General features: G+C 43.8%; 1 protein-coding gene across 1 annotated transcript in view; it reads left to right on the top strand.

Moving 5' to 3' along the window:
• The first annotated feature begins 7,704 nt into the window (after window positions 1-7,704).
• Window positions 7,705-26,841, top strand: part of MRPS35 (mitochondrial ribosomal protein S35) — a 43,778-nt gene continuing 24,641 nt past the window's right edge. The window contains exons 1-5 of the mRNA XM_053254464.1: window positions 7,705-7,924; window positions 10,074-10,126; window positions 13,390-13,557; window positions 17,169-17,229; window positions 18,399-18,538. Of these exons, the coding sequence (XP_053110439.1) occupies window positions 7,795-7,924; window positions 10,074-10,126; window positions 13,390-13,557; window positions 17,169-17,229; window positions 18,399-18,538 (552 nt within the window). The 5' untranslated portion in view covers window positions 7,705-7,794. The remainder of the gene's footprint in view (window positions 7,925-10,073; window positions 10,127-13,389; window positions 13,558-17,168; window positions 17,230-18,398; window positions 18,539-26,841) is intronic.

The following is a 26,841-nucleotide window of genomic DNA, read 5'->3' as shown; positions in this document are numbered from 1 at the left end:
TTTGGAGGCCGCCACACATGCACCTGGACATTTGCATGGCCGGGTCATGACCCAGGGACTGCCAAACCCAGCTGTAAGTTTTAATTTTTTTTTTAAAGCCACCCAAACTTTAGAACCCCAAACCAGCTCAAATTGGAGCCTAGCCGGGGTTCTAGTTCGGGGTGTCAGAACTGAACATGCCAATCTGGTGCAAGTCCGGTTCAGACTCAAACCAAAGCGGGCAAACTGGTTTTGTGCACACCCCTACCAGGCTGCAAGGGAGCCTGGAGGCTGCCCACTTGTGCAGCATCAGGAGCAAAAGCTACACTTGCTTGGCTGAATCACCACTTTAACAACTGGCTCAGGCAAGTAGCAAATATAACACCGATTTTCAAAAAGGGATCCAGGGGCAGTCCGGGAAATTATAGGCTGGTTAGCTTAACATCCATTCCAGGCAACTTGATGGAAAGCATCCTCAAGGATAAAATTGTAAAGCACCTAGAAGAACAGGCCCTGCTGTGAGAGAACCAGCAGGGCTTCTGCAAAGGTAAATCTTGCCTCACCAACCTTTTGGAGTTCTTTGAGAGTGTCAATAAGTGTGTGGGTCAAGGTGATCCAGTTGACATAGTATACCTAGACTTCCAAAAAGCTTTTGACAAAGTTCCTAATCAAAGACTCTTGAGGGAACTTAGCAGTCATGGGATAAGGGGACAAGTACATGTCCCCTTTACATGGGTTGCTAACTGGTTGAAGGACAGGAAACAGAGGGTAGGTATAAATGGAGAGTTTCACAATGGAGGAAGAAGTGGGGTCCCCCAGGCATCTGTACTAGGACTGGTGCTTTTTAATTTATTCTATACCTCTAGAAGTAGGGATAAGCAGCGAGGTGGCCAAATTTGCAGATGATACCAAACTCTTTTGGGTAGTGAAATTCAAAACAGATTGTGAGGAACTCCAAAAGGATCTCTCCAAACTGGGTGAGTGGGCAACAAAACAGCAAATGCGGTTCAGTGTTGGCAAGTGTAAAGTGATGCACGTCTATATATATAATTCTCCTGGGTGTGCCTTGGAATGTTGATTGGCTGGGCGGTGGAGGCACCTGATTGGCTGAGGTGCACCCAGGAGGATTAGTAGCTGGTGGCCCGGCCGTGGAGGCCAGGCAGCGGCCACAGGCCCAACTGGAGGCGAGGCAACCATTGGAGGCCTGGGCGGGGAGGGAAACGGGCGACGGGACTTCCCTGTTCGCTGCCCGGGAGGAGGAATGGCGGGGCCCTTTTTGGCCGCCTGCCACCCAGTAAGGAGGGCCTGTGGAGGCGGTGAAGTCTGGCCGAAAATGGCCGCCCACCACAGTAGAATGCTCAGTGTGGGTGGAGGGAGAGGGAGCGCAAGAGAGAATGGGGCAGGAGGGAAGGGGGCAAGAGAGAGGGGGCAGGAGGGGGAGGGCAAGAGAGAGAGGGGCAGGAGGGGGCAGGAGGGTGAGAGAGAGGGATGGGGGGAGGGAGGGCAAGAGAGAGTGGGCCAGGAGGGAGGGGGAGGGGGCAAGAGAGAGTGGGGCAAGGCGGCAAGAGTGGGGGGCAGGAGGGAGGGAGAGGGAGGGTGGGGCAGGAGGGAGAGGGGAACAGCCAGCCCCAAAGAGCACACAGCTGTTCTGTGCGGGCCGGCTAGTTGGTACAAAAAACCCCAACTTCAAGTATACGTTGATGGGATCTGAGCTGTTGGTGACTGACCAGGAGAGGGATCGTGGGGCTCATTGAAAGTGTCGACTCAATGTGCGGCAGCTGTGAATAAGGCCAACTCCATGTTAGGGATCATTAGGAAGGGGATTGAAAATAGAACTGTTAATATTATAATGCCCTTGTGGTGCGGCCACACCTGGAGTACTGCGTACAATTCTGGTCACCATATCTAAACCGGACATTGTAGAACTGGAAAAGGTGCAGAAGAGGGCAACCAAGATGATCAAGGGCCTAGAGCACCTTTCTTATGAAACAAGGCTACAACACATGGGGCTATTTAGTTTAGAAAAAAGACGACTGTGGGGAGACATGATAGAAGTCTATAAAATCATGCATGGTGTAGAGAAAGTGGACAGAGAGAAATTCTTCTCCCTCCCACAAAACACTAGAACCAGGGGTCATCCCATGAAATTGATTGCCAGGAAATTTAGGACCAGCAAATTGAGGTACTTTTTCACACAAAGCATAATCCACTTGTGGAATTCTCTGCCACAAGATGTGGTGACAGCCAACAACTTGGATGGCTTTAAGAGGCGTTTGGATGGCTTCCTGGAGGAGGGGTCTATTGTGGTTTAGTGGCTAGAGTGATGGACTAGGACCGGAGAGACCCCAGTTCAAATCCCCAATCAGCCATTATACTTGCTGGGTGACTCTGGGCCAGTCACTTCTCTCTCAGCCTAACCTGTAGTACACTGCTCTGGGCTCCTTGGAGGAAGCGTGGGATATAAAATGTAATAAATAAATAAATAATAACAATAATAATAATTGTTATTATTATTATTTGGAGGAAGAGCGGGATATAAAATGTAAATAAATAAATAAATAAATAAATAAATAAATAAGTCGGAGGGCTATAGGCCACCTCCAGCCTCAAAGGCAGGATGCCTTTGGGTTGGGATGCAATGTATGTCCTCTAGTCCTCTTTTGCTGATATGTACCTGCCCACCCTAGGGTCTCCGCTTCCCATAAAGGAGTCTCCTACCCTTGAAGCTCACAGTACTGCATCGAGATGGACATGCTGGGAATGGCCATCCCCACACAGTTCCAAATTGCTTTGAATGCTCCAAAGCACAGTCCTGCCAATGTCAATGACCATGTCTTTATATGTGGTACCTTTTTGCCCACAGCCAGAACTTTGCCTTTGTGAAACCCACAGGCAAGAGATGGCATGCAGCCCTCTCCTGCTGTTGCTCCCCTGAAGATGGTTTTTAGAGGCATCTTACCTCTGAAGCTGGTGGCCTATAGCCCTCAGACTAGTAGCCATTGATTCATGGAGCCTGTCCTCCATGAATTTATCTAAACCCCTTTTAAAGCCATCCAAGGTTCTAAACCACCCTGAGCCATTTTAGAAGGGCGGTATATAAATCATACAAACAAACAAATATCTTGTAGCAGAGAATTCCATAGGTTAAGTATGCATTGTGTGAGAAAGTTCTACTTTAGAAAGTACTTTCTACTTTAGAAAGTGGTCCTAAATTTCTTGGCTATCAGTTTCATGGGATGACCTCTGGCTCTAGTATTATGCAAGAGGGAGAAAAATTTCTCTCGTATCAACTTTCGCCACACCATGCATGATTTTATAGACCTTTTTCATGTCTCCCCTCAGTCGTCTTTTTTCTAAACTAAAAAGCTCCAGGTGGTGTAGCCTTGCCTTGTAAGGAAGGTGCTCCAGGCCTGTGATCATCTTGGTTGCCCTCTTCTGAACCTTTTCCATTTCTACAGTGTCCATCTTAAGGTATGGTGCCCATAACTGTACGCACAGTACTCCAACTATGACTGCACCATAGTTTTGTATAAGGGCTTTATAATATTAGCCATTTCCTAAACTAGATTGAGTAGAAACTGTTCAGAAAATGATGAGGGATATGTAGCAAGGAAAAACAGAAGCTTCTTTAAACCACACTGATTCAAGCCTGAAATACTGAACACACTGAGGCTCCCCACACAAGCAGAGTGGAGAGCCTGCAGGCCTGGTGCGGGGAGAGCGGAATGAGCCCACTCTCCCCACACATGATCAAACATCTAGCCCTGGGCGGCCGGATCAGCCACCCACACTCTGTCATGGAGCTGTTAGGGGCTCCTGGAAGTCCCGCGCAAGTGCACAGGGCATCCTGGGGAGAGCCCTGAAACCAAGACACTTGTTTTAGCCTCTCAGTGGGGGTATCCTTGTGAGTTGCCGTGGCGAGGAGCCGCACCATGGCGTCTTACAATTGCCAAAATGAGGTTAACGGAGCACTCACTCCGCTAACCTCATTTAAGGGGAGGGCTACTTTGGCAGGCTAGCCACCAGAGAATCACCAGGCTCCCCTGTGAGTTCTCTGGTGGTTCTCACGATGGTGGGAAAGCTGGTTTCCCCCCATTGTGAGAATAGCCTCACTTTCTAGGGAATAAGTCCCATTGGACCAAATGGGACTTACTTCTTGAAAACATGTTTTAGATCTTGCCCTTGGAGATTTGAATTACAGAACTGTGCCATGTGGAAATACAGTTCTGATTCAATTTCCAGCTGAATGCAGAAAAGCAGTGCATCATCAGTGTACTGGTGGTACATCACCTTCCCTTCTGATTTCATATTTTTAAAAGCAAGGGGGACAAGAAAAAATCCTGCAGGACCCTGTAGCATAAATTCCACGCAGTCAGACAGTATTCCCCTAGCACCATCTTCTGGAAATAGCCTTCTAAGTAGGAGTGAAACCACATACGGTCCATGAGTCAGGCCCATGAATTTTGGTCCTCAGTACCATTTCAGGGAATGACTGCTCATGATTTTTTGCAACATCTCTAGAGATGGAAAATAGGTGATAGCACCGTTGCAGTTATGGCTTTCTGTTTGTTATCGCCTTTTTTTATCCCTACCTCCAAACTATTATGGTAAAATGGCAGTCATTTTTGCACAGAGGAAAGGGTTAGGGTAACAATCAACAAACTGTTTTACTTTCTCCATGGAGTATTCTTTTGAGGACATTCCTGCCAATTTCCATTCCTCTGACAACATTGATGGAATTTTATACAATAGTAGTTTTGAAATTAAAAACAACAACAACTCTTCAAAGGTTTTATTACTCCATTGCACATTTGGCCACTTCAGGCCTGATGGTCAGGACCATAAAAGCATGATAACAGCTTAAAACTGAAAATATTGCAATGCTATCACCTATTTTATATCCCTAGGGGTATAGACCTTGTCAAGAATCACAATGAGCATTTGTTGCCCCAGATGGTACTGACCACCCCAGCTGCCTCCTTCATGTATTAACATTTCCTCTAACTCCCAAACCAGAGTCTATGCAAAAGATTACTATTCATGGTCAATGGTACTAAAAGCAGTTGAGACTGGGCCCAGGAGAATTAACAGGGTCACACTTCCCTTGTCCCTTGGCATATGTCATCATCAAGGAGACTAAGGCAGTTTACATGCCAAAAGACTGTTTGAAATCAGATTCAAATAGAGTCAGATAATTTATCTCATCCAGGACTGCTTGGAATTGCATAGGCACAACTGGTTGAATACTCTCCCAAGAAGGGGATATCTGTAAATAGCCAATATTGATTATTCTGGGTGCTGAGAGGGTTTGTTAAGCAGTCTCAATCAGTTCTATAAAGGTGACTCCTCCCCTCATAATGAGGCATTTAAAACAAATAACTCTGGTCTCATTCTCGCTGAGGTGATAAACGTGTCTGGGCTTTAGTACCAGTTCAGATGACAAGAAGGGGATTGCATGGCTGTGTGCTTTTGCCTACACAAAGAATATTAGCATAATAGGGAGAAGGCTGTGACTGTGAATATCGAGAAGACCTGATATTCAGTTATGTGAACTCCTATTTATATGCAGCTTTACAATTAGGGGTGTGCATTTTGGAATTTTCTTGTTTCAATTTGTATCCGAATCGAAACATCCCCGTTTTGTTTTGTACCCAAATTTTCTGAATCCGAATCAGCCCTGTTTTGTTTTGTAGCCAAATTTTCCGAATCCGAATCTATTTGGATTTTTAAAAAGGGTCCCAGGGCAAAAAGAGTGGGTGGTGGTGGTAGTGTCCAATGGGTGGAAGCTACCACCCAAATTTCAAAGGAATTGGGCAAAGGGCTGATTTTTTTGTGATTTTTTTTAAAGTTTACACATCTTTAAGAATTTTCCCATAGGGAATAATGGGGATTCCAGCAAATGTATTGCTTCAAATCAAGGGGAAAGGGATGACCCAGAGCAGAGTGTGGTGGGTGGTAGTGCCCAATGGGGGCAAGGAAACTTCCAGAATTATTTCAAAGGAATTGGGCAAAGGGCTGATCTTTTGCGATTTGTTGAAGTTTACGTGTCTTAAAGATTTCTCCCATGGGGAATAATGGAGGTTTCAGCAGCCCCATAATTCCACTTGGGGGGCACTGGGGTTGCCCAGAGCGAGGGGTTGTGTAGTGCACATAGGGTGCCAACCACCCCCACACCCACAAGCCTGTGGGGTACTGGGTTTTGTTGTTTCTGAGGTGTTCATTGTAGATTCTCTGGTAGCATATGAGATTTTCAGTGAAAAACAAGAATCCACTCTCATATGCTACCGTACCAGAGAATCTACACTCAGAACCCCACAGAAACAGCAGAACCCAGCACCCCATGGGTTAGCAACCCTTCCCCTGGCCAATGTGGGGTCAGTAAAGAGTGGGAAGAAGCAAAAGAGCCAATGGGGAACAAGGAGGGAATTGTCAGCAGGTCAGCCCATGAGTCAGGTCACTGATCAGAAGGCTGGAAGGGTGGGAAATTCAAAGAGATGTCAAACACAAAATGGAGACTGACTCAGAGATCACCACAAAATTGAGGTCCAAAACAACAAAACGTTTTGTAGCCGAAACAGGGACGTTTTGTTTTGTATACAAAACTTTTGGATCTGGAAAATGGGTGTTTTGTTTTGTCTACAAAACACCCGAAACAGGCTGTTTTGGGTACAAAACGTTTTGTATCAGAAACGTTTCGCACATCCCTATTTACAATCTCAGTGAGAACTGGGCCTGGGTCAGTGTCATTACATAATGTGGTGGAATGTTGGATTGTATCCCCACCCCCCCTTATGATGTTGAGAACAGCTGAGGGCTGGTTTTCTGAGTTTAATATTTTTCTAGGGTTTTTAAAAATTATTACATATAGTATGTAGTATTGCATTTAAAACAGGAAGACCGGTATTCAGATTCCTACCCATCCTTGATGTTCCCTGGATTGCCCTGGGCCACTCATATTTTTTTCATCCTAACCTAGTATTAAAATGGGGTGTAACCTCTTGTTGATGCCCTGAGCACCTTGAAAGCATGGGATATAAATGTGAGAAATAAATAAGCTGCAGGAAGAGCCCTGTGGATTGCAGTCAAAGGGACCTCCCCTCCTCCAGTATTATGGGCCCATTTGTAAATGCTAAACTTTCATTCATAAACTACCATTAAGTCCCTCTAACCTTTTTATTTGGGGATATATTAGGGGAAATGTGCAGGTAACATCAAAGCTGATTAGAAAGGCGGCAACCTGCTCCCGCTTTCAGGGTAGCAATGGAATAACTGACAAGCACTAGGCACTTATTTTTAAAGTCCATAGAATTAAACTGTCTGTATTAAAAATTTTAATAATATCAATAGACTTTAAACGTATCAGGCGACGTGTATGTAGATTCTGGCTTTTCTGCACTGATTTTCCTTCTTCTATCTTCCTCTTAGGCCCTCTTGAGTCCTCGCCACAAGATTTCTGGCTATGGCCTGGGCTCAGCGTCGTCGTGCTAAACTTTAGAAAGAACGGTGAACGATTAATTGATTAAGTGCTGTTAAGTCGGTGTCGACTCTTAGCGACTACATAGATAGATTCTCTCCAGGATGAAGAAAGAAGGGTAGGAGAGGAAAAATAAGATGATCGGAATCAATTCTCGCTCTCAGGCGACACAGAACCCTCTTCGCCTAGGAAGAGAACTTTGCTGACCTGAGCTCGTCTGAACTCACACACGCATGCGCCGTTTGCTCCCTTCCAGACTGACCCTGGGAGAAGCGCGGTGGCCTCCACTAGCTCGCCTCCCCCATGTGGCGCTTACGGCAACGTCACTGCTCTGCGACGGAATGATCATGGCTGCTGCCGGGGGAAGCAGCTCTGCTCTCGGTACTTTGCTGCGGCGGCGGCGGCTCTGGCCGCATCGGAGCTCAGCTTATTACGCGACGGCTCTGCAGGTGGACAGTAGCCGGCAGAAAGGTACGGAGCATAACGCCGCCCTCTCCCCTTCGTGGGGCGCGTCCCATGTGTTTCAGTAGGACGTTCTCTTCTCTCTCATAGTCGTACCGTAGTATTTCGGAGCAACGCGTAAGCCCATGCCTATTTTCCACGGGAGCAAGTACTGTTGATTGCCATGGGCCAAACCTTCATAGGATTGCATTCTTAGGAGCTCCATCCTTACGGGTGGCGCCCTGCTTCAGCTCGAGATTAGGATACGGCCGTATACACGCGCTGGCTTGAGGGTGAACCCTATAGAAGAGCCACGCTTTGGAGTCCAGATGATTTAGCAAACCCTCTTTATTTCAGTGCTTGCTTTCAAGGTGGTATGCCTAGGTGTGCAGTACGATCGTGAGCATTTGGCTGAGGAAAGCCACACACCCCTCATTTCAGTGAGACTTATTTCCTAGTAAATGTAAAGAGGGTTGTAGCCTTAGACGCTTAATCCTGTGTACGCTGAAAAGGGAGTAAATCTTATTATAAAATCAGTGGGGTGTATTTGAAAGTAGATCTTTAGGATTTTACTGTTTACTGATCCTTCCCTAGGGTTTTTTTTTACCCCCTTTAAAAACCTACAATAGCAAAGTCGTACAGGCTTGCATCACCCAGAAACCTCAGTGCAGGTTTTGCCAGTGGTAATGCCTCCACTAATGTGCATTTTTTAAATTTTATTTTGCAGTTGTTGACTCAGACTGGCATTATGCACAGCCTGCTATCTCTGTAACACTCTGCCTTGAGACTGCTGTGGACTCTTAAGCAGTCACAATGTGAACTAGCAGTTGCACAAACAGTTCTTCTGCAGCTCTTCCCATTTGCCATGACTGGGAAAATCTATGGCAGTGCTGCTTGAGGAAGCATTGGTTCTGATTATGAATCTGCAGCACCCTTGGAGCTGAGTGACAGTAGAAAAGGCAATCAGTTCCAAGCAAAAATGTGATTTACACAGACTTGGCACAGATTTGCCACATCTTAGGTGTTGTAGATTCTGCTGTGTACCTCTATTATGGCATAAGGGAATAAAAACATACTTAGATCAGGATCTAGCATTGTGTTTGTGCAATGCTTTTGCATAGTGTTGGGAACCATGGAGCAGAGGTTCATTTTTCTGTGCAAACTAGTTCATCTACTAGTGGAAGTTTTTATGCAAACTCTAGTAGAACGGGGCAAACTAGGTGCATATGGAACATAAGATCACACTAAGTGCACAATCACAATTCTCAAAGTTGACCTGCCCCATGAAATATGCTTGTGCTAAACACAGAGACTTTGCAGTGATCTTGTGCAACATCTATTAGACCTGTGGTCGCTGTTTGTGCTCTTCTGCCAGCGGTAGCCATACAAAACTGCAAAGCAGCACAAGCCGCTTAGAGGTATTAATTTTTTGTCTTACACTAATGAACCACTGGATTAGCTCCTGCTCTTGATTAGAAATGGCTCTGCCCCACCCCTGCAGTACTTCTTTGGTATTTGACTCTCTTTAACTGACTGTAACTGGCTGCTATTATGAGTGATGCCAGAAGTTTTATCAGATGGATGCTTTGAATGTATTGCCAAGTGGTGGACTGTCTGCTGCTAAGTCCCCCTGCCCCCCGTGCCTCAGGCCACTGACAGATTTATATATTAGCTATGCCTTTAATTTATTTCTAGAATTATTTATTATTATTATTATTATTATTATTATTACTATTACTACTACTACTACATTTTATATCCCGCTCTTCCTCCAAGCAGCCCAGAGCAGTGTACTACATACTTAGGTTTCTCCTCACAACAACTCTGTGAAGTAGGTTAGGCTGAGAGAGAAGTGACTGGCCCAGAGTCACTCAGCTAGTATAATGGCTGAATGGGGATTTGAACTGGGGTCTCCCCGGTCCTAGTCCAGCACTCTAGCCACTACACTACGCTGGCTCAGTTCCTGAGGGCTAGTCTCTTGAGATTCAAGTTTCTAAATGAGAGTATGAGGTCTGAGTAGCTGTGCTCTCTCCAGTCGGAAGCACAAATGAAAAGACTCCATTTCCATTGTAACAGGCGCTGAATCGGCAGTATTCTTCTGGCATGCTTTTTGTAGAGGCACCCATGCAGCAGTGTTAAATAAGGGCATATGTTAATAAAATGTGTTTATACATTATAGGTCCGTTTGTACGTGGTGGGAAATCATCACAAAATGGAAGGTCCCGGAGAGAGGTAAGCAGCATGTGGGGCACATAATCTGTCATTCAACTTGAGTTTGTCTACTCTGCAAATTGTGCAGCACAACCCAATACATGTTTCCTCTGAGTAAATGATATTGTGTTCAATGGGGCTTACTCTTAGTAAGTGTTCTTAGGACTGTAGTCTAAATCTGTTACCAGCCTGTTTACTTGTTATGCATCTAAAGCAAGAAACTCAAGAAACTGCAATTCTGAAAATGAATTGTCAGAATCCAAAAATGAACTGTCAGTACTCTCACCAGCTACCTAAGTTGCTTTGGTGGGGGGACAGGGTTGTCAATGGCTAAACTGATTTGAAACTATGTTAAACCTATATTGTGTCTGACCCCATAGTTGGCTTCCAGCTAACAAAGATGTACCAACATATACGCAATGGCAGCTCAGGGGCGTATCTAGGGAAAGTAGCGCCTAGGTAAGCACTGAAATTGTGCCCCTGTCCAAACAGGGATGATGGGACTTGTAGTCAACAATATCTGGAAATCCCTGTTAAAAGGAACACTGTACCATCTAGACATGGTTGTTGATCAAAACCTGAAAACATGAGCCATCTCTGTTAAAGACTTAGAACAACAGTCAGGAGTTATGTGAGGATTCTAAGTGTCTCTTTCTCTGTCTCATCTCATGCTTTTTTAAAAAACATGACTTCGTCCTAGAGGATCACCTGCCCAAATAGCCACTAGCAAAATAAGGGAAGTAGAAGGTGGGGGGGGGGGTCTATAAACCAATGAATGATTCCTGCCAGCCTTTGTCTTGTGATGACTGTTGGCTCATGATGGAGTGTATGTGCATTCACCACACAAGTGCTTACTTTGACACCAGGAGGGAGGAGGATACATTAGTTTGCCACACTAGACAGAGGAATTTGCAACAGGAGCAGACAGCCAAGTTCTGCAAGAGCCAAAAGCAGCCCCTGCCAGACTACAATTAATCATTGTAATTTGCCCCTTCATGTCACAAGCAGTGTGCTGTTCTTTTATTATTGACTCTAACTCTCAGATATCCCAGTCATGGATGGAAAATTCAGGGTCAGTTTACAAGAGACACATTTTCTACATGGAACTTTCTTCTGTGCAGGTGTTGTGCAGAAACCCATGTGTAGTGATCAATACATAAGTATCTATTCCGCCAGGGGCATAGCAAGGTTAGAATGGGCCAAGATGAGATTTTAAAATGGGCCCCCAGCCCCTCAAAGTCCAGGGCCTCCACACACCCCAGGCCCCCAAGGATTTAAGTCTGATATTTCAAAATAAGTATGCTGCCTGGAAATATATTTCACTGAATACACACATGTACACTTCACGATATATAGTGATAGACATTGAATTCTATATATTTGTGCTACTTTTAATGCCTAGAACACTCTAGAAACACTAATTTTTAAAATGGGCCCCTCGCTGCAGATTAGCAAAGGAGACTTTCAACCATGCAGTGTAAGCCTATGTATCTTTTCTCAGAATTCTGAACAAATTCAGTAAAATTTGATTCCAGGAGGTTTTTCACACGAGGCTTTTAAAGCTTTTTAAGCCCTTTAACAAACATCTCCTCTGGAATGGAGGTGCTGCATTCACATGTTGGCTAGATTTACTCTGAAGAGTCCCTGCGAGTTATTGGAGAGCAGTTCACACACAAGAAAAATAAAATAAAAGCATAATACATGCTTCACAGTTCTCACTCAGATCTTTTGGATTGCAAAACAACTTGAACATAAGTGCATTTATGAATGAATGAATGAATATTTGTTCCAGAAGTTTTTGTAATTTCCTGCCATGAAACAAGCCATTTACAGGTCTTTTTAGATAGTTTTTGTTTTTAAAGCCAGCAAATTTTCCAATCTGTTTAAATATTCAGAGACTTCTCAGTCTCCCCCCATCCCATATCAAAATTCTATGGCAAGCAGATCCCTATATATGGGGTGGGGGAAACCACAAAAAGGAATTCATATTCTACCTGGCAAAAGCTGTGCTGGATGGTCTGGGCAGAGGGTCTGCTGCAGAGAACTCTGCCTGCCTGCTTGCTTGCTTGCTTGCTTGCTTGCTTGGGGCCTGCCGAGTTCAGGCTTCAGGGAGGCCTGGAGGCCTCCCTGGAAGTCCCACCCACCCGCCAGTCAGCTTAGAGGCGGGGAGAGAAGAGTTCTGCAGTTTGCAGGCCGCTCGGATCCTAGGTCAGAGGGCAAGGCAAGCAGGAGAAGTGGCTGAGGGGCCTTAGGGCTAGGCAGGTGGGCAATGGGGTGGGGGTGGCAGGCAGTGGTGTGGTCCCCCCCCCCAGTGGCGCCTAGGGCACTGCCCTGGCTGCCCCCCCCAGTTACGTCCATGCGGCAGCTCAAGACATCTGTGCACCTGAGGCAATGTGTCAAATGCTTCCCGCCACGCTGGATGTGCATCTTCCTCACCCTCTTTTCCTTTTTTTAAAGAGGGGGCAGAAGGACAGCTTGTTGTACACCCAATAATCTGCTGCCTGGAATGACATAAGAACAGATGACCAGCCCTGCTGGATCAGGCCCAAGGCCCATCTAGTCCAGCATCCAGTGGCCCACCAGATGCCACTGGAAGCCACAGGCAGGAGTTGAGGGCATGCCCTCTCTCCTGCTGATACTCTCTGCAACTGGTACTCAGAGGCATCCTGCCTTTGAGGCTGGAGATGGCCTTTTCATCTTGTCTCATGGAATATTGACCATATAGGATAAATTTATCTGTACTCAAAATACTTACCATCCTAAATGATGTGATGTCAATATCAGATTAATATCTTAAAATGTGGCATGTTGACATTGAAGCCAAGTAAATCAGTGCAAAGGCATCAAATAACAGGGCATTAACAGAATATTGATATACCAGTTTTATATATGTGTATTGTACTACAGAACTTCCGATCTATGTGATATACCAAGATCACAAAATTAACCTTTGAAGCCAGTCCTCGGTTACTTTGGTGTCTGTACTGATAGGTTAGGCCAAGTGACAGTAACTGGCCCAAGGCCATGCTGCTATTACCTACTACTAGTATTTATATACTACTTTTCAACCAAAAAAAAAGTCTTAAATTGGCTGTGAACTTCATGACTGAGCAGGGATTTGAACTAAGCCTGATTAGGTCTGAATTCATAATTCAGATATAATTTTATAATTTAAGGGATTTTTCTGTCTCCATGCATTGATCTCTCCCAAGAAATATGCTTTCACATAAATATATAATTCTATTGTGTTTTAAATGTTGATTTCTCTATACAACTTTAATTAGCCTGGAATTCCCAGGACTGAGAAGATGGATTTTGATCAGGATTGGACTAGTGTGTACCCAGCTGCAGCTGCTTTTAAGCCTTCCGCTGTTCCTCTCCCTATTCGAATGGGCTATCCAGTGAAAAGAGGAGTACCTCCAGTTAAAGAAGGCAACTTAGAACTTTTAAAGGTAAGGCTGCTTTGTGTTATGTAACTTTTGCACAATCTAATTGAATGTTGTAACAGGTAAATTATGTGAAAGTCAAACTATTATACTTAGCTACACAAATTACAAAAGTAAAATGATTAACTGTCCTACTTCTCAGAATCTTTTCGTCCCAATACCCTGTCAGCTTCTGGACTGGGGCAGGGGCTTGAGTGCCTAGACAAACAAGCTATGGTTTGGATCCAGAGAATCATTAGAGGTGTGCTACTGGCTGAATGGGGCCTTCCACCACCATGAGTGTCTTTCTGCTCCCAACACCCCTGAGGAGCTAATCCTGAGGGTCTGGAGAGCTTCAGTGGTAGTGTAGACTAGAGTGTGGCACAGTGGCCTGCTGATGAAACAGCAGAAATTGTCCGCAAGTGGAAGTGACATTCCATTTATGCATATACTAGTCAGAAATCAGCCCTGTTATAAAGAACACTCTCTTCTACATGCATTAACATAACTACAAAAAGAAGATCTGGATAGTATGGTGGCTGTTTGTGTATGGTCAGGTGATACTAAAGCACCAATCTTTTGTGAATTGCATGACTTGTGGTAATTCTAGGGGGCAGGGAAGATGGGACACATTTTTTGCCCAAATTCTGAAAGGATACTGAACTAAGTGGATGCAGACAAACCCCATTGAGAGTGGATGCACCTGATAGAAAATAACTATGTAAACAAATACTTCAAAGTGATGATAAAGCTTCAATTTGGTATTGTTTTAACTGTAGTAAACAGAAAACTCTATTCAGACATCATGCCAGTTCTCCTAATTATAGTTTAGAACTCAAGCCATTGTTTTAGAACTGTTTGTTTTGGTTTTCCATTTGGTCAGGACTCCTGTCTCCAGATGCACTTATCTCCAGAGCTGGAGCAGTGGCCATAACTATGGTTTCTCAATTCAGACATCATGCCAAACTATATTTAAGCTTCCTTAACCATAGTTTAACCACACTCAAGTCCAGTCTGAAATTGACAGAACATGCAAGTGAGATGTGCTGGTGGTGGCTGGAGACTGGATGGCCTAAGTTGGAAATGGTAAGGAGGAAAACACAGTCGGACTGTATGGCCTAGGAAACAGAAATGAAGCAGGAGAACAACTTACTAGTTTCTGCCAATCCAATGATCTCTTCATTGCTAAAATTCTTCAAACAACCAAAGTGGCGCCTATACACATGGAAATCACCAGATGGAGAACACAGAAATCAAAATGATTTCATTATTGATGCAAGGAGGTGGAAGAGCTCAGTTATAACAGCAAAGACATGGCCGGGGGCCAATTGTGGGACAGCTCACAAACTGTTCATGTGCAAGTTCCAAGTCAAAGCAGAAAAACAAAACTATCCAGCTTCCACAATATGATCTTAAGAATGTATCCACCATTTTCAAGGAGGACAGCAGGAACTGCTTTGAAGTTCTGAACCTCGTTGATAGGGAACCAGAGGAACTGTGGAATGAAATCAAGTTGTTAAGGACAAATGCAAAAAGTGACTGCCAAAGACCAAGAAACAGAAGAAAGCAAAATGGAAGTCAGAACAGACGGTGGAAATTGCCTAGAAGAAGAGAGAAAACAAGGCAAGTTTTCCAAAAGATCTCTGAACTCAGAGGGAGGTTCCAACCTCGAAACTGGTATGTTAAGGGATGCCAAAGGAAGGACAGATAGTAACTGACTCAGAGAAGATCAAACAGAGATGGAAGGAGTATACTGAAAATCTGTACAGCAGGGACATCAGCATCCAAGATACTCTAGAAGATATTCCTTACTTACAAGAACCTTTAGTACGTTAAGATGAAGTTAGATCAGCACTCTGGTCATTAACAAGTCGGAATGCTACAGAAATTGATGGAATAGCTATAGAAATATGGCAGGCAACAGAAGGAGAATTAGTCAAGGCTCTGACCAAACTATGCCAGTAAATATGGAGAATCACACGGTGGCCAACAGATTGGAGGTCAGTCTCTATACCCGTACCAAAGAAAGGAGACTTAACAGATTGTACAAACTATTGCACAGTATCCTTAATTTCACATGCTAGCAAAATAATCATCCAACACAGATTAGAGCCCTATGTGGAATGGGAAATGGATGTTCAAGGAGGTTTCAGAAAAGGCCGAGGAACAAGAGACGTTATTGCTGATGCATGCTGGATAATTGAGAGAGCCAAAAAAATACCAAAAAGAAGTCAATGTGTGCTTTATTGGCTATAAAAAAGCCTTCAATTGTGTCAACCATGTCACATTGTGGAAAATGGGCATCCCAGAACATCTCATTGTTCTCATGAGAAACCTATACACAGGACAGGAAGCCACAGTTCAGATGGAACATGATGAAACAGACTAGTTCCAGATTGACAAAGTAGTATGAGAAGGCTGTATACTTTCTCCTTATTTATTCAACTTTTATGCTGAACATATACTGAGAGAAGCTGGATTGGAAGAAGACAAGTGTGGTTTTAAAGTTGGAGGAAGAAACATCAATATCCTATGCTACGCGGATGACACCACTCTGATAGCTGAGAATGTGAATGATCTGCAAGCTCTAGTAATGAAAATCAAGGCACACTGAAAAAAAATGGGACTACGACTAAATATAAGAAGACTACTAAACTAATGACAACAGGTACCACAACCAGCCTCAGATTGATAATGATAATTGATAACATTGAAGTGGTGGATAGCTTCTGTCTTTTAGGATCGACCATCAACAGTAAAGAATCCAGCAGCCAAAAAATACACTGCAGACTAGCACTTGGTAGGGTTGCTATGAAGGCCTTGGAAAGGATATCTAGATGCCGTGATATGTCTATAACAAAGATTAGAATCATTCGGACAATGTTTTTCCCCCATGGCACTCTATGGATGCGAAAGCTGGACTCTGAAGAGGCAAGATAGAAAAAGTATTGATGCTTTTGAACTCTGGTGCTGGAGAAGACCTTTGAGGATATCATGTACAGCCAGGAAAACAAACAAATGGATAATAGAACAAATCAATCCAGAATTTTCACTTGAGGCACAAATGACCAGGCTCAAACTATTATACTTCATACACATTATGGGAAAACCCAGCACCCTTGAGAAGTCCATAATGTTGGGAAACGCTGAAGGAAAGGAAAGAAGACAACTAGCAGCAAGGTGGATGAACTCGATTACAACAGCAATGAATACACCACTGAGAAATATTAAAGGCCAAGATGAAGACAGATCATCCTGGCGAGAATCTATCTATGTGGTTACTAAGAGTCAACACCAACTTGACGGCTTTTAATTGATCAACCAGTCAGTCATGGTTTGGTGTGATCCCTGAACTGAGCCTTAGGTAGCTTTACTAATTGTAAGAAACTGGATTGCATTATCTTCTCCGTGAACTTTGCCTCTTATATAGTTCAAATAATGCTGCAGGAAGCAAGTCAACGTAAGAAATAGTCATTATGAGTGTTGGTGTCATGTCTGCTAAATGACACATGGGTGAGCACAAAGCATTTTTTGTAGGCTACTAAATATTGCTTTACAAATACTAAATATAACCATTGTCATTCAGATATCAAAATAAACTTGTCTGTATAATAAAATAAGATGTAACTCTCTTTCAGATTCCCAATTTCTTGCATCTGACACCAGTTGCCATCAAGAACCACTGTGCTGCTCTTAAAGGTGAGTTTCAGAGCGTGTGCCTGATAGCAAGTAATGTGAAAGTCCTAGAAAACCAGTATCGGTCAGAGTAAACAATACTGATGGGTCAATGATCTGACTTGGTGTAAAGCTGCTTCCTATGATGCATAAGCTATGGAAGTGTAATTAGACCCACCTGAAACTGGAAAGCTGTTCAGTGTTCTTTGTACTTGAGTACTGTTAAAAGAACAAATGAATGAAAGGACTTTGTAAGCACTACACCTTGAGAACTATAAGGAAGCCTTGAAAGGCTAATGATGATAGCTTATATTTAGCTGACTGTTGCTTGCCGTAAGATGCATTAAGACCAATACTGATTTCCTAATTTGTGTCTAGAATAGAGTTTGTGGACATTCCCTCATATGTAGCTGCTGCAGTGTGGAAATCCCCATGGTATGTTCCAGTATATGTGTGTACTTCCAGTGCACATTTGAATGATGTGAAATGGTGGCTTGTTCCTGCCTGATCAGTATCTTGGAATGCAGGTTTCTCTAACATGAGAAAGATCAATTGGCCCTGCCTATGTGATTCTGACATTCACAAACATCTAAATGGGATCACACTATGGGAAACTGCCCCCCCCCACCCTTGCTATAGTTATCTGTTAAGGGGTCCTGGAATTCATACTGTATTGGTAGAAGCAGCTGGGCAAGTTGACAAAGGTTAGCCGTGCAGTCCTGCCTGCTCTGTAACAGCTCTTACAATCTACAGTCAAAGCTGCTACACCTCCTCTTATGCCCTTTCTTTTTTTAGCCCTCTTTCATTTCTGTAATAATTGGTTGTCCCAGTTTCATGCAGTGAGTTCCTTGACACTTCATGTAGTGATAGGGAGCTGCAGTGTTCACTCTGTGTTCATAAGTTTACTCTGCAGGTGCTGTATGGTTATGGGTTAGGAAACAGATAAAAAGTCTGGGGAGATAATATGTAAATTACAGCCTTTATAAACAGAGGGATTGTGAAGGCCTATGAAGCAGATTTGTCTTATCCTCCTTGTGGAGGCAGACACTATGTACTTGTCACAGTCAGCACATTCAAGTGGCATTTCCCCCTATTATCTGGGAAAGGGTGAAGGGTGGGGGGATTATATTGCTACAAGAGATGGTCATTTCACTAAAATGAGTGTGTGCTTATTCCAAATATTGCCTCTTCAGACTTCTGCACAGAGTGGCCAGCTGTCCTGGATAATGATGAGAAATGTATGCAACACTTTCCCATTGAAGTCGATACAGTAGATTTTGTTTCAGCAGGCCCATCTGTTCGTAATCCCAAAGCAAGAGTGGTGACCTTAAGAGTAAGTAAAGTGCAGAAAGAGCTTGATTTTTAACATTGGATTTTGAAAATGCAGTGTTTCCAAGGCAAGCAGTCATAAAACTTACTACTAAAAAAGACTCTATTTTACAGGAAGTATTAGGATTGATGAGGCAACCAGAAGTTAAGAGCTGCCTGTCATAATTCAAATAACTTCTTGACACAAACATCAGATAAGATCGAGTGCCATTTGCTTTGAGTGATATATGATGCACTTAATTTTTTCTGCTAACTGGGCAGATTTGAAATAGTGGCTCTGTTCTGTTTAGCAGCGTAGTGTCCTCCCAGTGGCTGTTGCTGGCATCTTCCTTGTGTTTTCTTTTAAATTGTGAGCCCCTTTGGGACATAATCTTGTCAGTCCTTCTGCTGTGTAAACTGCTTTAAGAACATTTTTGTTAAAAAGTGTTATATAAGTATTCTAAGTAATAAACAATGCAGCAGTTCTAGTAGCAAACAAGGAACAATATTTGCAGTTACAAACCTTATGTGTGACAGTCTAGACTTCTGGGAGATCATTAACTTATTACAATACCCCTGGTATCTATGGCACTCTTCAATACAAGCCAAAAAGGAGACACATCACATCTAAGAATCTTGAAATCTGAACTGTGACAGTGGGAGGAGTTCGCTGGCAATGAGGAATGGGCAAAGCAAGGGTTCATCCATCTGAGAAGCCACCTTGTTCTTCTGTAAACAGTCATGCTTAGCATTTATAAACTGCTTCATGAGTGTTCAGAACGCTTCATTGCATTCTCAGCAGTCCTTAAAATCACCCTATAAGGCAAACAACTCTTTATCACTGGGGAAAATACACAAAATGAAATGATGTCCTACATTCCAAAGAACCCAGCTTGCCAATGTACTCCTTTACACAGATGTCTGAATCTACAAAGCCATGTGCCACCTTTTTCAGATGGGTCCTTTTTAAAGAGGCTGCATATAAGATGACCTGTTGATTATTTAAAAATGAAACAGCCAACCATATGGCCTTTCCTAGCACTAATGATCAGATCAGACATGATTGATAATCCTGTCTTGTGGTGGTGTCCTGTTAATCCTCTGACAACATAATCTGCTGGAAGGAGTGGGGCAGGGAGAGATTTGAAGGTGAAAAGCAGATGGCTGTGAGGCTGCTTTGAGCAAGAACTGGTCTAGTTTTCGTTGGTGGTAAACCTGTGTATGGGCTATATCTCTTCAGACTGCAGGTGGGAGACTCACATGGTGAAGTGTTCTTGCATAAATAAATGCATCTTCCTGCACATAGAAGACAAGCATGTCGGGGAGGAGAGGTCTAGTTTAGCCTTACCCTTGATGAGCTTGTCTTCTGTGTATGGGGAATCTTTGTATGTAGGAGCATTATTATTTGAGCCTCAACTGTAGTCTGAAGTGATACAATCCAGAGTTCAGGACTCAAGGTTACTACTTCCATGAGGCCCAAGTTTGTTTGTTTGTTAAACTTCTATACTACCCAAACTTTCATCTCTGGGCAGTTGATGAACTGTGAAGAACTGTTGTACTCATCTAGTCTGGTATGTAACATTCTGATCTTCAGCTGTAGCTGTCTTTGGAATAACTTCAGATTTTCAGAATATTTTTACTTCAGTCATGCTTTTTTAGGTCCAAAAGACTATCTGTCAGATCCTAAATCTACATTCAATAAATATCAATATTCAATAAATATCAAATTAATAATATCAATAAATAACCAATTATATTCAACAGCAATAAGTAAAAAAAGAAAAGCAAGAGGAAAACTTGGTGAAGCAGAGGAAGGAGTTCCTTCAAAAACACAGAACCCAAAATATTTTGGGTGGGGTGGAGGCGGAGTATAATCTTTGTCTGATGCTGAAACACCAGAACAAGATGAAAAACACAGATGGGGGAAGAAAAAATTGAGAGAACACTACACCCCACCCCACATAAATTTCAACTGATGAGGTGACCTGAAGCAAGGAATATTGAAAAATATTAATAGTCCTGTATGGACAAAGGCAACTGTTTAGGTATCTCAGATCCAGATCATTTAGGATTTTAAATGCCAGTTAACACTAGCTCCTTGAATTGGAAAGGGAAACCACTGGAATCCATTGAAGTTGTCTTAAGATTGACATCATTCGTTGTTGAATATTAATGTACCACTTTTCAACAACAGCTACAAAGTTCTCAGCAGTTTGCATAGTTAAAAGAATACCCAATGTGGACTACAGTCTTCAAAGTAATGCAAGGGAGATACCAGCAACAACTTCTAGGAGAGACCCTATGCTGTGCTGAATAGGAAGAGCCACCACTTGAAAGAGTGCCTCTTTGCCCAGTTAGCAGGGGGTCAATCATGTGTTCACTATGCCCACTCCAGTCAAAAATTTCAAAGATCTCATTTTGAGTCAGTCATAGTCTTGGAACTTTTCAAAGGCAGCCTCACACAAAGCATGTTACAATAACTTCGTCTGCAAGTGACTAAAACATGAATGGCCGTGACTAGTTCATTCCTGTTTATGGAAGGGCACAGCTGATATGTCAGCCCAAGCTGGTAAATTGCACTCCTGGACACTGCCATTGCCTTGAAAGGCTGTACGCCCTCTCCAGAATTTTTTTTTTTTTTTTTTACAACCAAGGGTATTTCTGTCTCTTCTGTATTAATATTCAGCTTATTTACTCTCATCCACTTTGTCACTCAACCGAGAATCAGAAGAGTCCACATATGGATGCAAAGGCACCCCAAATCTCCAGATGAACTCACCCTGTAGTTTCATGTAGTTGTTAAATAGCATAGAAGATAAAATGAATCCTTGCAGCACCGAGCAAGCCTATGGTCAAAGACTGGAGTAGCAGCTTTCTAGTGCCACCTTGTTGGATCTAGCCTCAGGAAGGAGTGGAACCACTTCAAAACAGTGTCCCCTAGACCCGTCCTCACAAGGGGACTTGAAGGATACATTAGCTGATGGCATAGGAAATAGTTGAGAGATCTAGAAGAACCAACCATGAAGTGCTCCCCAATCCATCTCCCAGCAAATACCATTTACTAAATCAAATCATCTATTAACAGTCCAAGACCAGCATAAGATGGAGCATGATTAAAAGCAAATTATGGAACCATAAAACTATTACTTTAAAATTACTCCTCTAATACTATAAAACAATAATATAATATTAAAAGACTGCTACCCTTAAAAGAAGATGGTAGCTATGAAATTATTAAAACTATAAGCATATAAATGTGGAATATATAAAATGCAAAAACGGGCTAAAACAGAGTATATAAAATAAAACATCTAAATAGGAACACTGAAAATGATAGAATCAACAGTTTAAAAACTATGCAAAGCTGATGCAAGGCAATGGCCTAGCAGTTACGGCCCAGCAGAACCTACGTGCTGCCATGCAGAACTTGGCGGTGTTATATGTGAGGGCCAGGTCTTCATCTGAAAGCAGCAGCCTGGTATAGGCATGGCAGGGTACTTGTAAAGTAGTGGAGATATAAGCTTGGCCCAAATGTCTCTGTAAAAGAGGCCAAAGAGGAGTACATGTTCTGTGGTTTCTACCTACCCAGTGTCACAGGGACAAAGTCTTTCTGCAATTGGAATATTTCTGTATTTGCCTTCCAGTATAGTGGAGGGAAGGGCATGGCAACGGGTGAGGGTGTAAGCCCTTCTGTGGCTTGGAATGTCTAGCTGTGGCAGGGGAGGCAGAGTATCTGATCCTTTCCAAGGACAGAAAGGCTGGAACCCGGCCTAGGTCAGCCTGGCACTCAGTGTCCATTATCCTCTGTTTGACTGTTTTCACCTGGTCACGGTCCACAGCAAGTGTGTGTGTGCGGGGGTGGGGGTAGGGGTCCCAGAAGAGATAATTTAGTCCACACGGCCCTTTTCCAGGAAGATTGAAGATGGTTCTGTAGGGTCAGAGGGGCCAGGTCCTGAGGGTTGAGGGATAATTTTAAGCCAGAGGTTAAGAATGGACGACGACACTCCTGCCCATTTCCAAGCATAGGGTGGTATTTGAGACACAGCGAGGCACTTGGAGGGCCGCTCTTAGAAATTTGGACTGCACCCACTCCAAAGGGGGAAGATTGGAGGGGGGCTGGTGATTGGGCTCCATAGAGGAGTTGCACCAACTTCTTGGCCTCAAATAAGGCGGGTACGTATTGTGCCCCTCTTGTCCGTAGGAATTTTAGAATGGCAGTGGAGCTCCTCTTAGCGGTGAGGGTGACATGGTCTCAGTGGGCCTTTCTTGAGCCAGAGGCATGTAGGACCACTCCCAGATACTTGAAACCAGTGACCTGTTTGGCATTGTAGCCATTTATTCTCCAGGTACGGATCTTGGGTCTTTTGGCGAAAGCCATAACTTTGGTTTTTTGATAATTAATTTCTAGTTGGTCATTCCTGCAGTACTGAGCCAGAGTTGCCAACACTCTTCTGAGGCCTGTTGGGTTCATAGAGAGGATTGCAGCCTCATCGGCGTAGAGCAGGGAGGAAATGCTTCTGTCCACCACCTTGGGGGTGTGAAAGTCTGCACTACTAAGATGTCTCACCATATCATTGATGTAAAAGTTGAAAAGGAGCGGGGCCAGGATACATCCTTATTTGACTCCCTTCTGTGTCGGGACAGAGTTCACGAGGTGCCCTTGTGGGTTGCACCTTACCTTGAGGGACATGTCTACATGAAGAATATGGATCAGATAGAGCAGGTGTTGATTGATCAAGGAGGCTTCCCGCTTCTCCCATAGCTTGACTTGGGAGATGGAGTCAAAAGTGGCCTTAAGGTCAATGAAGGCAGTATAAAGGGAGGCAGAGTTGTTAGAAGAATATTTTTCAATGAGGTGCTAAAGCACCAGGCATTGGCCAGTTGTGGATCTGCCCTCCCTAAAGGTCTTCCAGTACCATTTACTAGGATGACTGAGTTTCCATCCCAAATCCAGATCAAAAGCCAGATTGAAAAGGAAATAGATAGTCACTATTGCCAAAGAAATCTGGGAGCTAGATTCCTCAGCACATTATACCATTGTCCCTAAATTGCTAAATAGGGCTACTGATCTAGTCGTCCAACTTAGCTGGGTCAAGTGAGAGTTTCTTTAGGCTGCAAATGCTGGAAGTTATCTAGGGGAAATAGGACAAGTGGAAAATCTTAGTTGAACCCAGACTTATATCAGTAATTAATGTGGTATTCAAGTTGGAATGGATGTGTGTTTTATGCACAAAGCAAACTGGTCACAGTTAGAGATGGGTGAGAATGTTCTGGCTTGCAATGGATAGATTTGTAAATGAACCATTTTTTCTTTCTTTCTGATAATACCTTGTTTCATTTTCCAAGCCATTCTGAGGCTTTGCAAATAAACCACGCTCCCCATTGGCCATTTTAAATCGACCACCCACAATAGGCCCTTGGGAAAGCAAGGGAAAATCATCTCTTTTGTTTCCCCAGGAGGCTGCTTTTAGAGCTTCTCCTGGGAAAACTGGGGGGAAAGGGGGAGCCTGCCCCCCATGGGGAAAGAACGTTCCCTGTAGAGGAGTGAAGTTTCCCCCCATCACCATTGCTTTGCTAGGAGAACATTTTGAAGGGCTGTTCCTAGCCAAGTTGAGAGGCAAGGAGGTGGGCAGGGGGAACACTCGTGCAGCAAACATTCTTCATGGAGATCGGTCTTCCCCTGACCTGTTTTCCCAGCAACTGCTGTAAAAGTAGTCAAGGAGCTGAGCAGGCTCTAATCGGCAGAAGAGGGTGCCTAGGAGCAATTGCTCAAGGCATCCCAGAAATTATCTAGGGCCTCAGCAGGAGCCAGGGGCGTAACTACAATTAAGCAAGGGGAGGCGGCTGCCTGGGGCCCCTCACGCCGTGAGGGGCCCCCCAGAGGCAAGTCATATGACTATATTGTGAATGTGTGTATGTATCAGCGAGGGGCCCATTTTAAAATTTTGTCTCTGGGCCCACTCCAGCCTTGTTATGCCCCTGACAGGAGCACCAATAACACCTGCAGAAAAATTCCTTTAGACATCAGAAAATCACTTGGATCCATCAGCCTCTGAGGGTGGACAGTCTTAATCAGACACCCACTCAGAAGAGCTTCAGAAGTCCATGTGGTTCTAAACCTCAAAAGGCAATTATCTGGCTATGACAAAGAGCTATATATGTCTCCCCACCCCCATAAGTGTCATCCTAGCTGGAACACAACATATCAAAACTGCTTTTTCACTGATTATTATTCTGTAAGTAGTCACTGTGCTGGAGAACTTGGAGTTGCCCAATATTATTGATCAGCCACCTAATGGTGCATTTGGGAAATGCTTGACTAACAAGCAGAAGGTTGCCGGTTTGAATCCCTGCTGGTATGTTTCCCAGACTATGGGAAAGACAGACTATCGGGCAGCAGTGCTATAGGAAGATGCTGAAAGGCATCATCTCACACACTGCGCAGGAGGAAGAAATGGTAAACCTCTCCTGTATCCTACCAAAGAAAAACACAGGGCTCTGTGGGCACCAGGAGTCGACACCGACTCCTCGGCACACTTTACCTTTTACCATAGAGTAGTATTAGAATATTTTGATAGAATAAGTTTGCAGCTGATATGTTCTACACATCCAAGGATCTTAGGATCACATACATTCCTCCTTTCTCTTCACAACTATTCTATGAGGTAGCTTAGGCCCAGAAATAGTGACATGCCCAAGTTGGTTTCATGTCTGAGTAGGGTTTGAACCTAGGTCTCCCTGGTGAAAGTCCATCAGTCTAACTAATTTTAAATTGTTTTGTTTTAATGTAAACTGCCCTGAGCCATTTTTGGAAGGGCGGTATAGAAATCGAATGAATGAATAATGCATCACTTGGATTCTTCATCTATCTATCTATCTATCTATCTATCTATCTATCTATCTATCTATCTATCTATCTATCTAATTCTTTTAGATGTATCCATCGCTAATTGAATGTGTGACAGCTCTCGCAATAGTTAGCGAGGGGAGGGGGAGAGGAAAGTGACAGTGGCGGGGAACATAAGGCCAACGGGCAGGTAGGGAGAGAAAGCGGCGGCAGGAGGAGAGAAAGCAGTGGCCGGCCAGGCAGCTGGCCAGAGAGAGAAAACATTGGAGGGGGGAAGAGGAGGGGGAAAGGGCTGAGAACAAGGGAGGGGGCCAAGAATGAGGGAGACCTAGAAGCACAGATGCTCTGGGCCTGGGCCAGCTACCTTTGTAATAATTTAAATCCACTACGCAGTATGAAAAATTGAGCCAATCCTGTGAGTCTGAATACAGAATGAGGTGGTAGAATTCTAGACTGGGGATTCTTAAGGTTGGGTCCCCAGATGTTATTGGACTTCAGCTCCCATAATCCCCAACCAAAGGCCACTGGGGCTGGGGATTATGGGAGCTGAAGTTCAATAACATCTGGGGACCCAACGTTGAGAATCTCTGTTCTAGACTATACCACTTCAGAATGCAGGTGGGTGTGTCAGCCATTTTTGAATGTTTCCCAGTATAAAAGATGACCTATATGTAATAAAGTAGTACATCAGGGAGTGGTTTTACCCCAGCCTTGTCCATGATGTGCTGGCTAGTACATGCAGTGAGGTTTTTTAAATCCCCTCCCCATTCCCGTGAGCATTCAAAAATGGCTGACCTGCCCACCTGCAGTCAGATGTGACACCTCATTCTGTGTAACTTATTAAACAGCTTTAAGTACAGTTTATTTTACTGTACTGTGTTAAGAGTGCTCCTGAGCACTACTTTGAGCTTTTGATACTTAGTTCTCTAAATCAGTGTTTCTCAAACACTGGTCCATGGACCGGTGCCAGTCCATTAAGAGTTGAGTGCCAGTCTCTGCCTTGGGGAATTAACCCACAAACAATTTTGATTTGGTGGGGGCTGCTGCTGCCGGGAGCTCTCCTGATCTCATTTCTAAGCAAGCAGCCCTCATTGTAGGGCTTACGTTCATTTTGAGGAAGCGAAATGAATGTTATCCCTGCAGTGTAGGCTGCCTACTTAGAAATGAGCTCAGGAGAGCTCCATGGTTGCTGGGCCCTGCTCCTTTATGTCAGAGATCTTTGAGAGATCTCTGTGTTCTCAGTGGGGAGTGGGAAGAAGGATGTGCCTTCGGAGCGGCTTGACACACAAGGCATTGATAAACCCAACTGCCTCTCCCAGCTGCTGAAGAATAATTCTTCACAGAGATCCAGGGCCCCACATGAGGATGGAAAGAAAACAAAATAAATTAGTTTGCTTATCACATGCTTCATAAAGACCAGTACCTGCTTTTCCTTTTCAATCAATTCAATCTGAGTTCTCCATTTTAATGCAAAGTGTTTC

The sequence above is a fragment of the Hemicordylus capensis genome, chromosome 5 (assembly GCF_027244095.1).
Source record: "Hemicordylus capensis ecotype Gifberg chromosome 5, rHemCap1.1.pri, whole genome shotgun sequence".
NCBI classification, from domain to species: domain Eukaryota; kingdom Metazoa; phylum Chordata; class Lepidosauria; order Squamata; family Cordylidae; genus Hemicordylus; species Hemicordylus capensis.
This window is presented reverse-complemented; position numbering and strand designations above follow the sequence as displayed.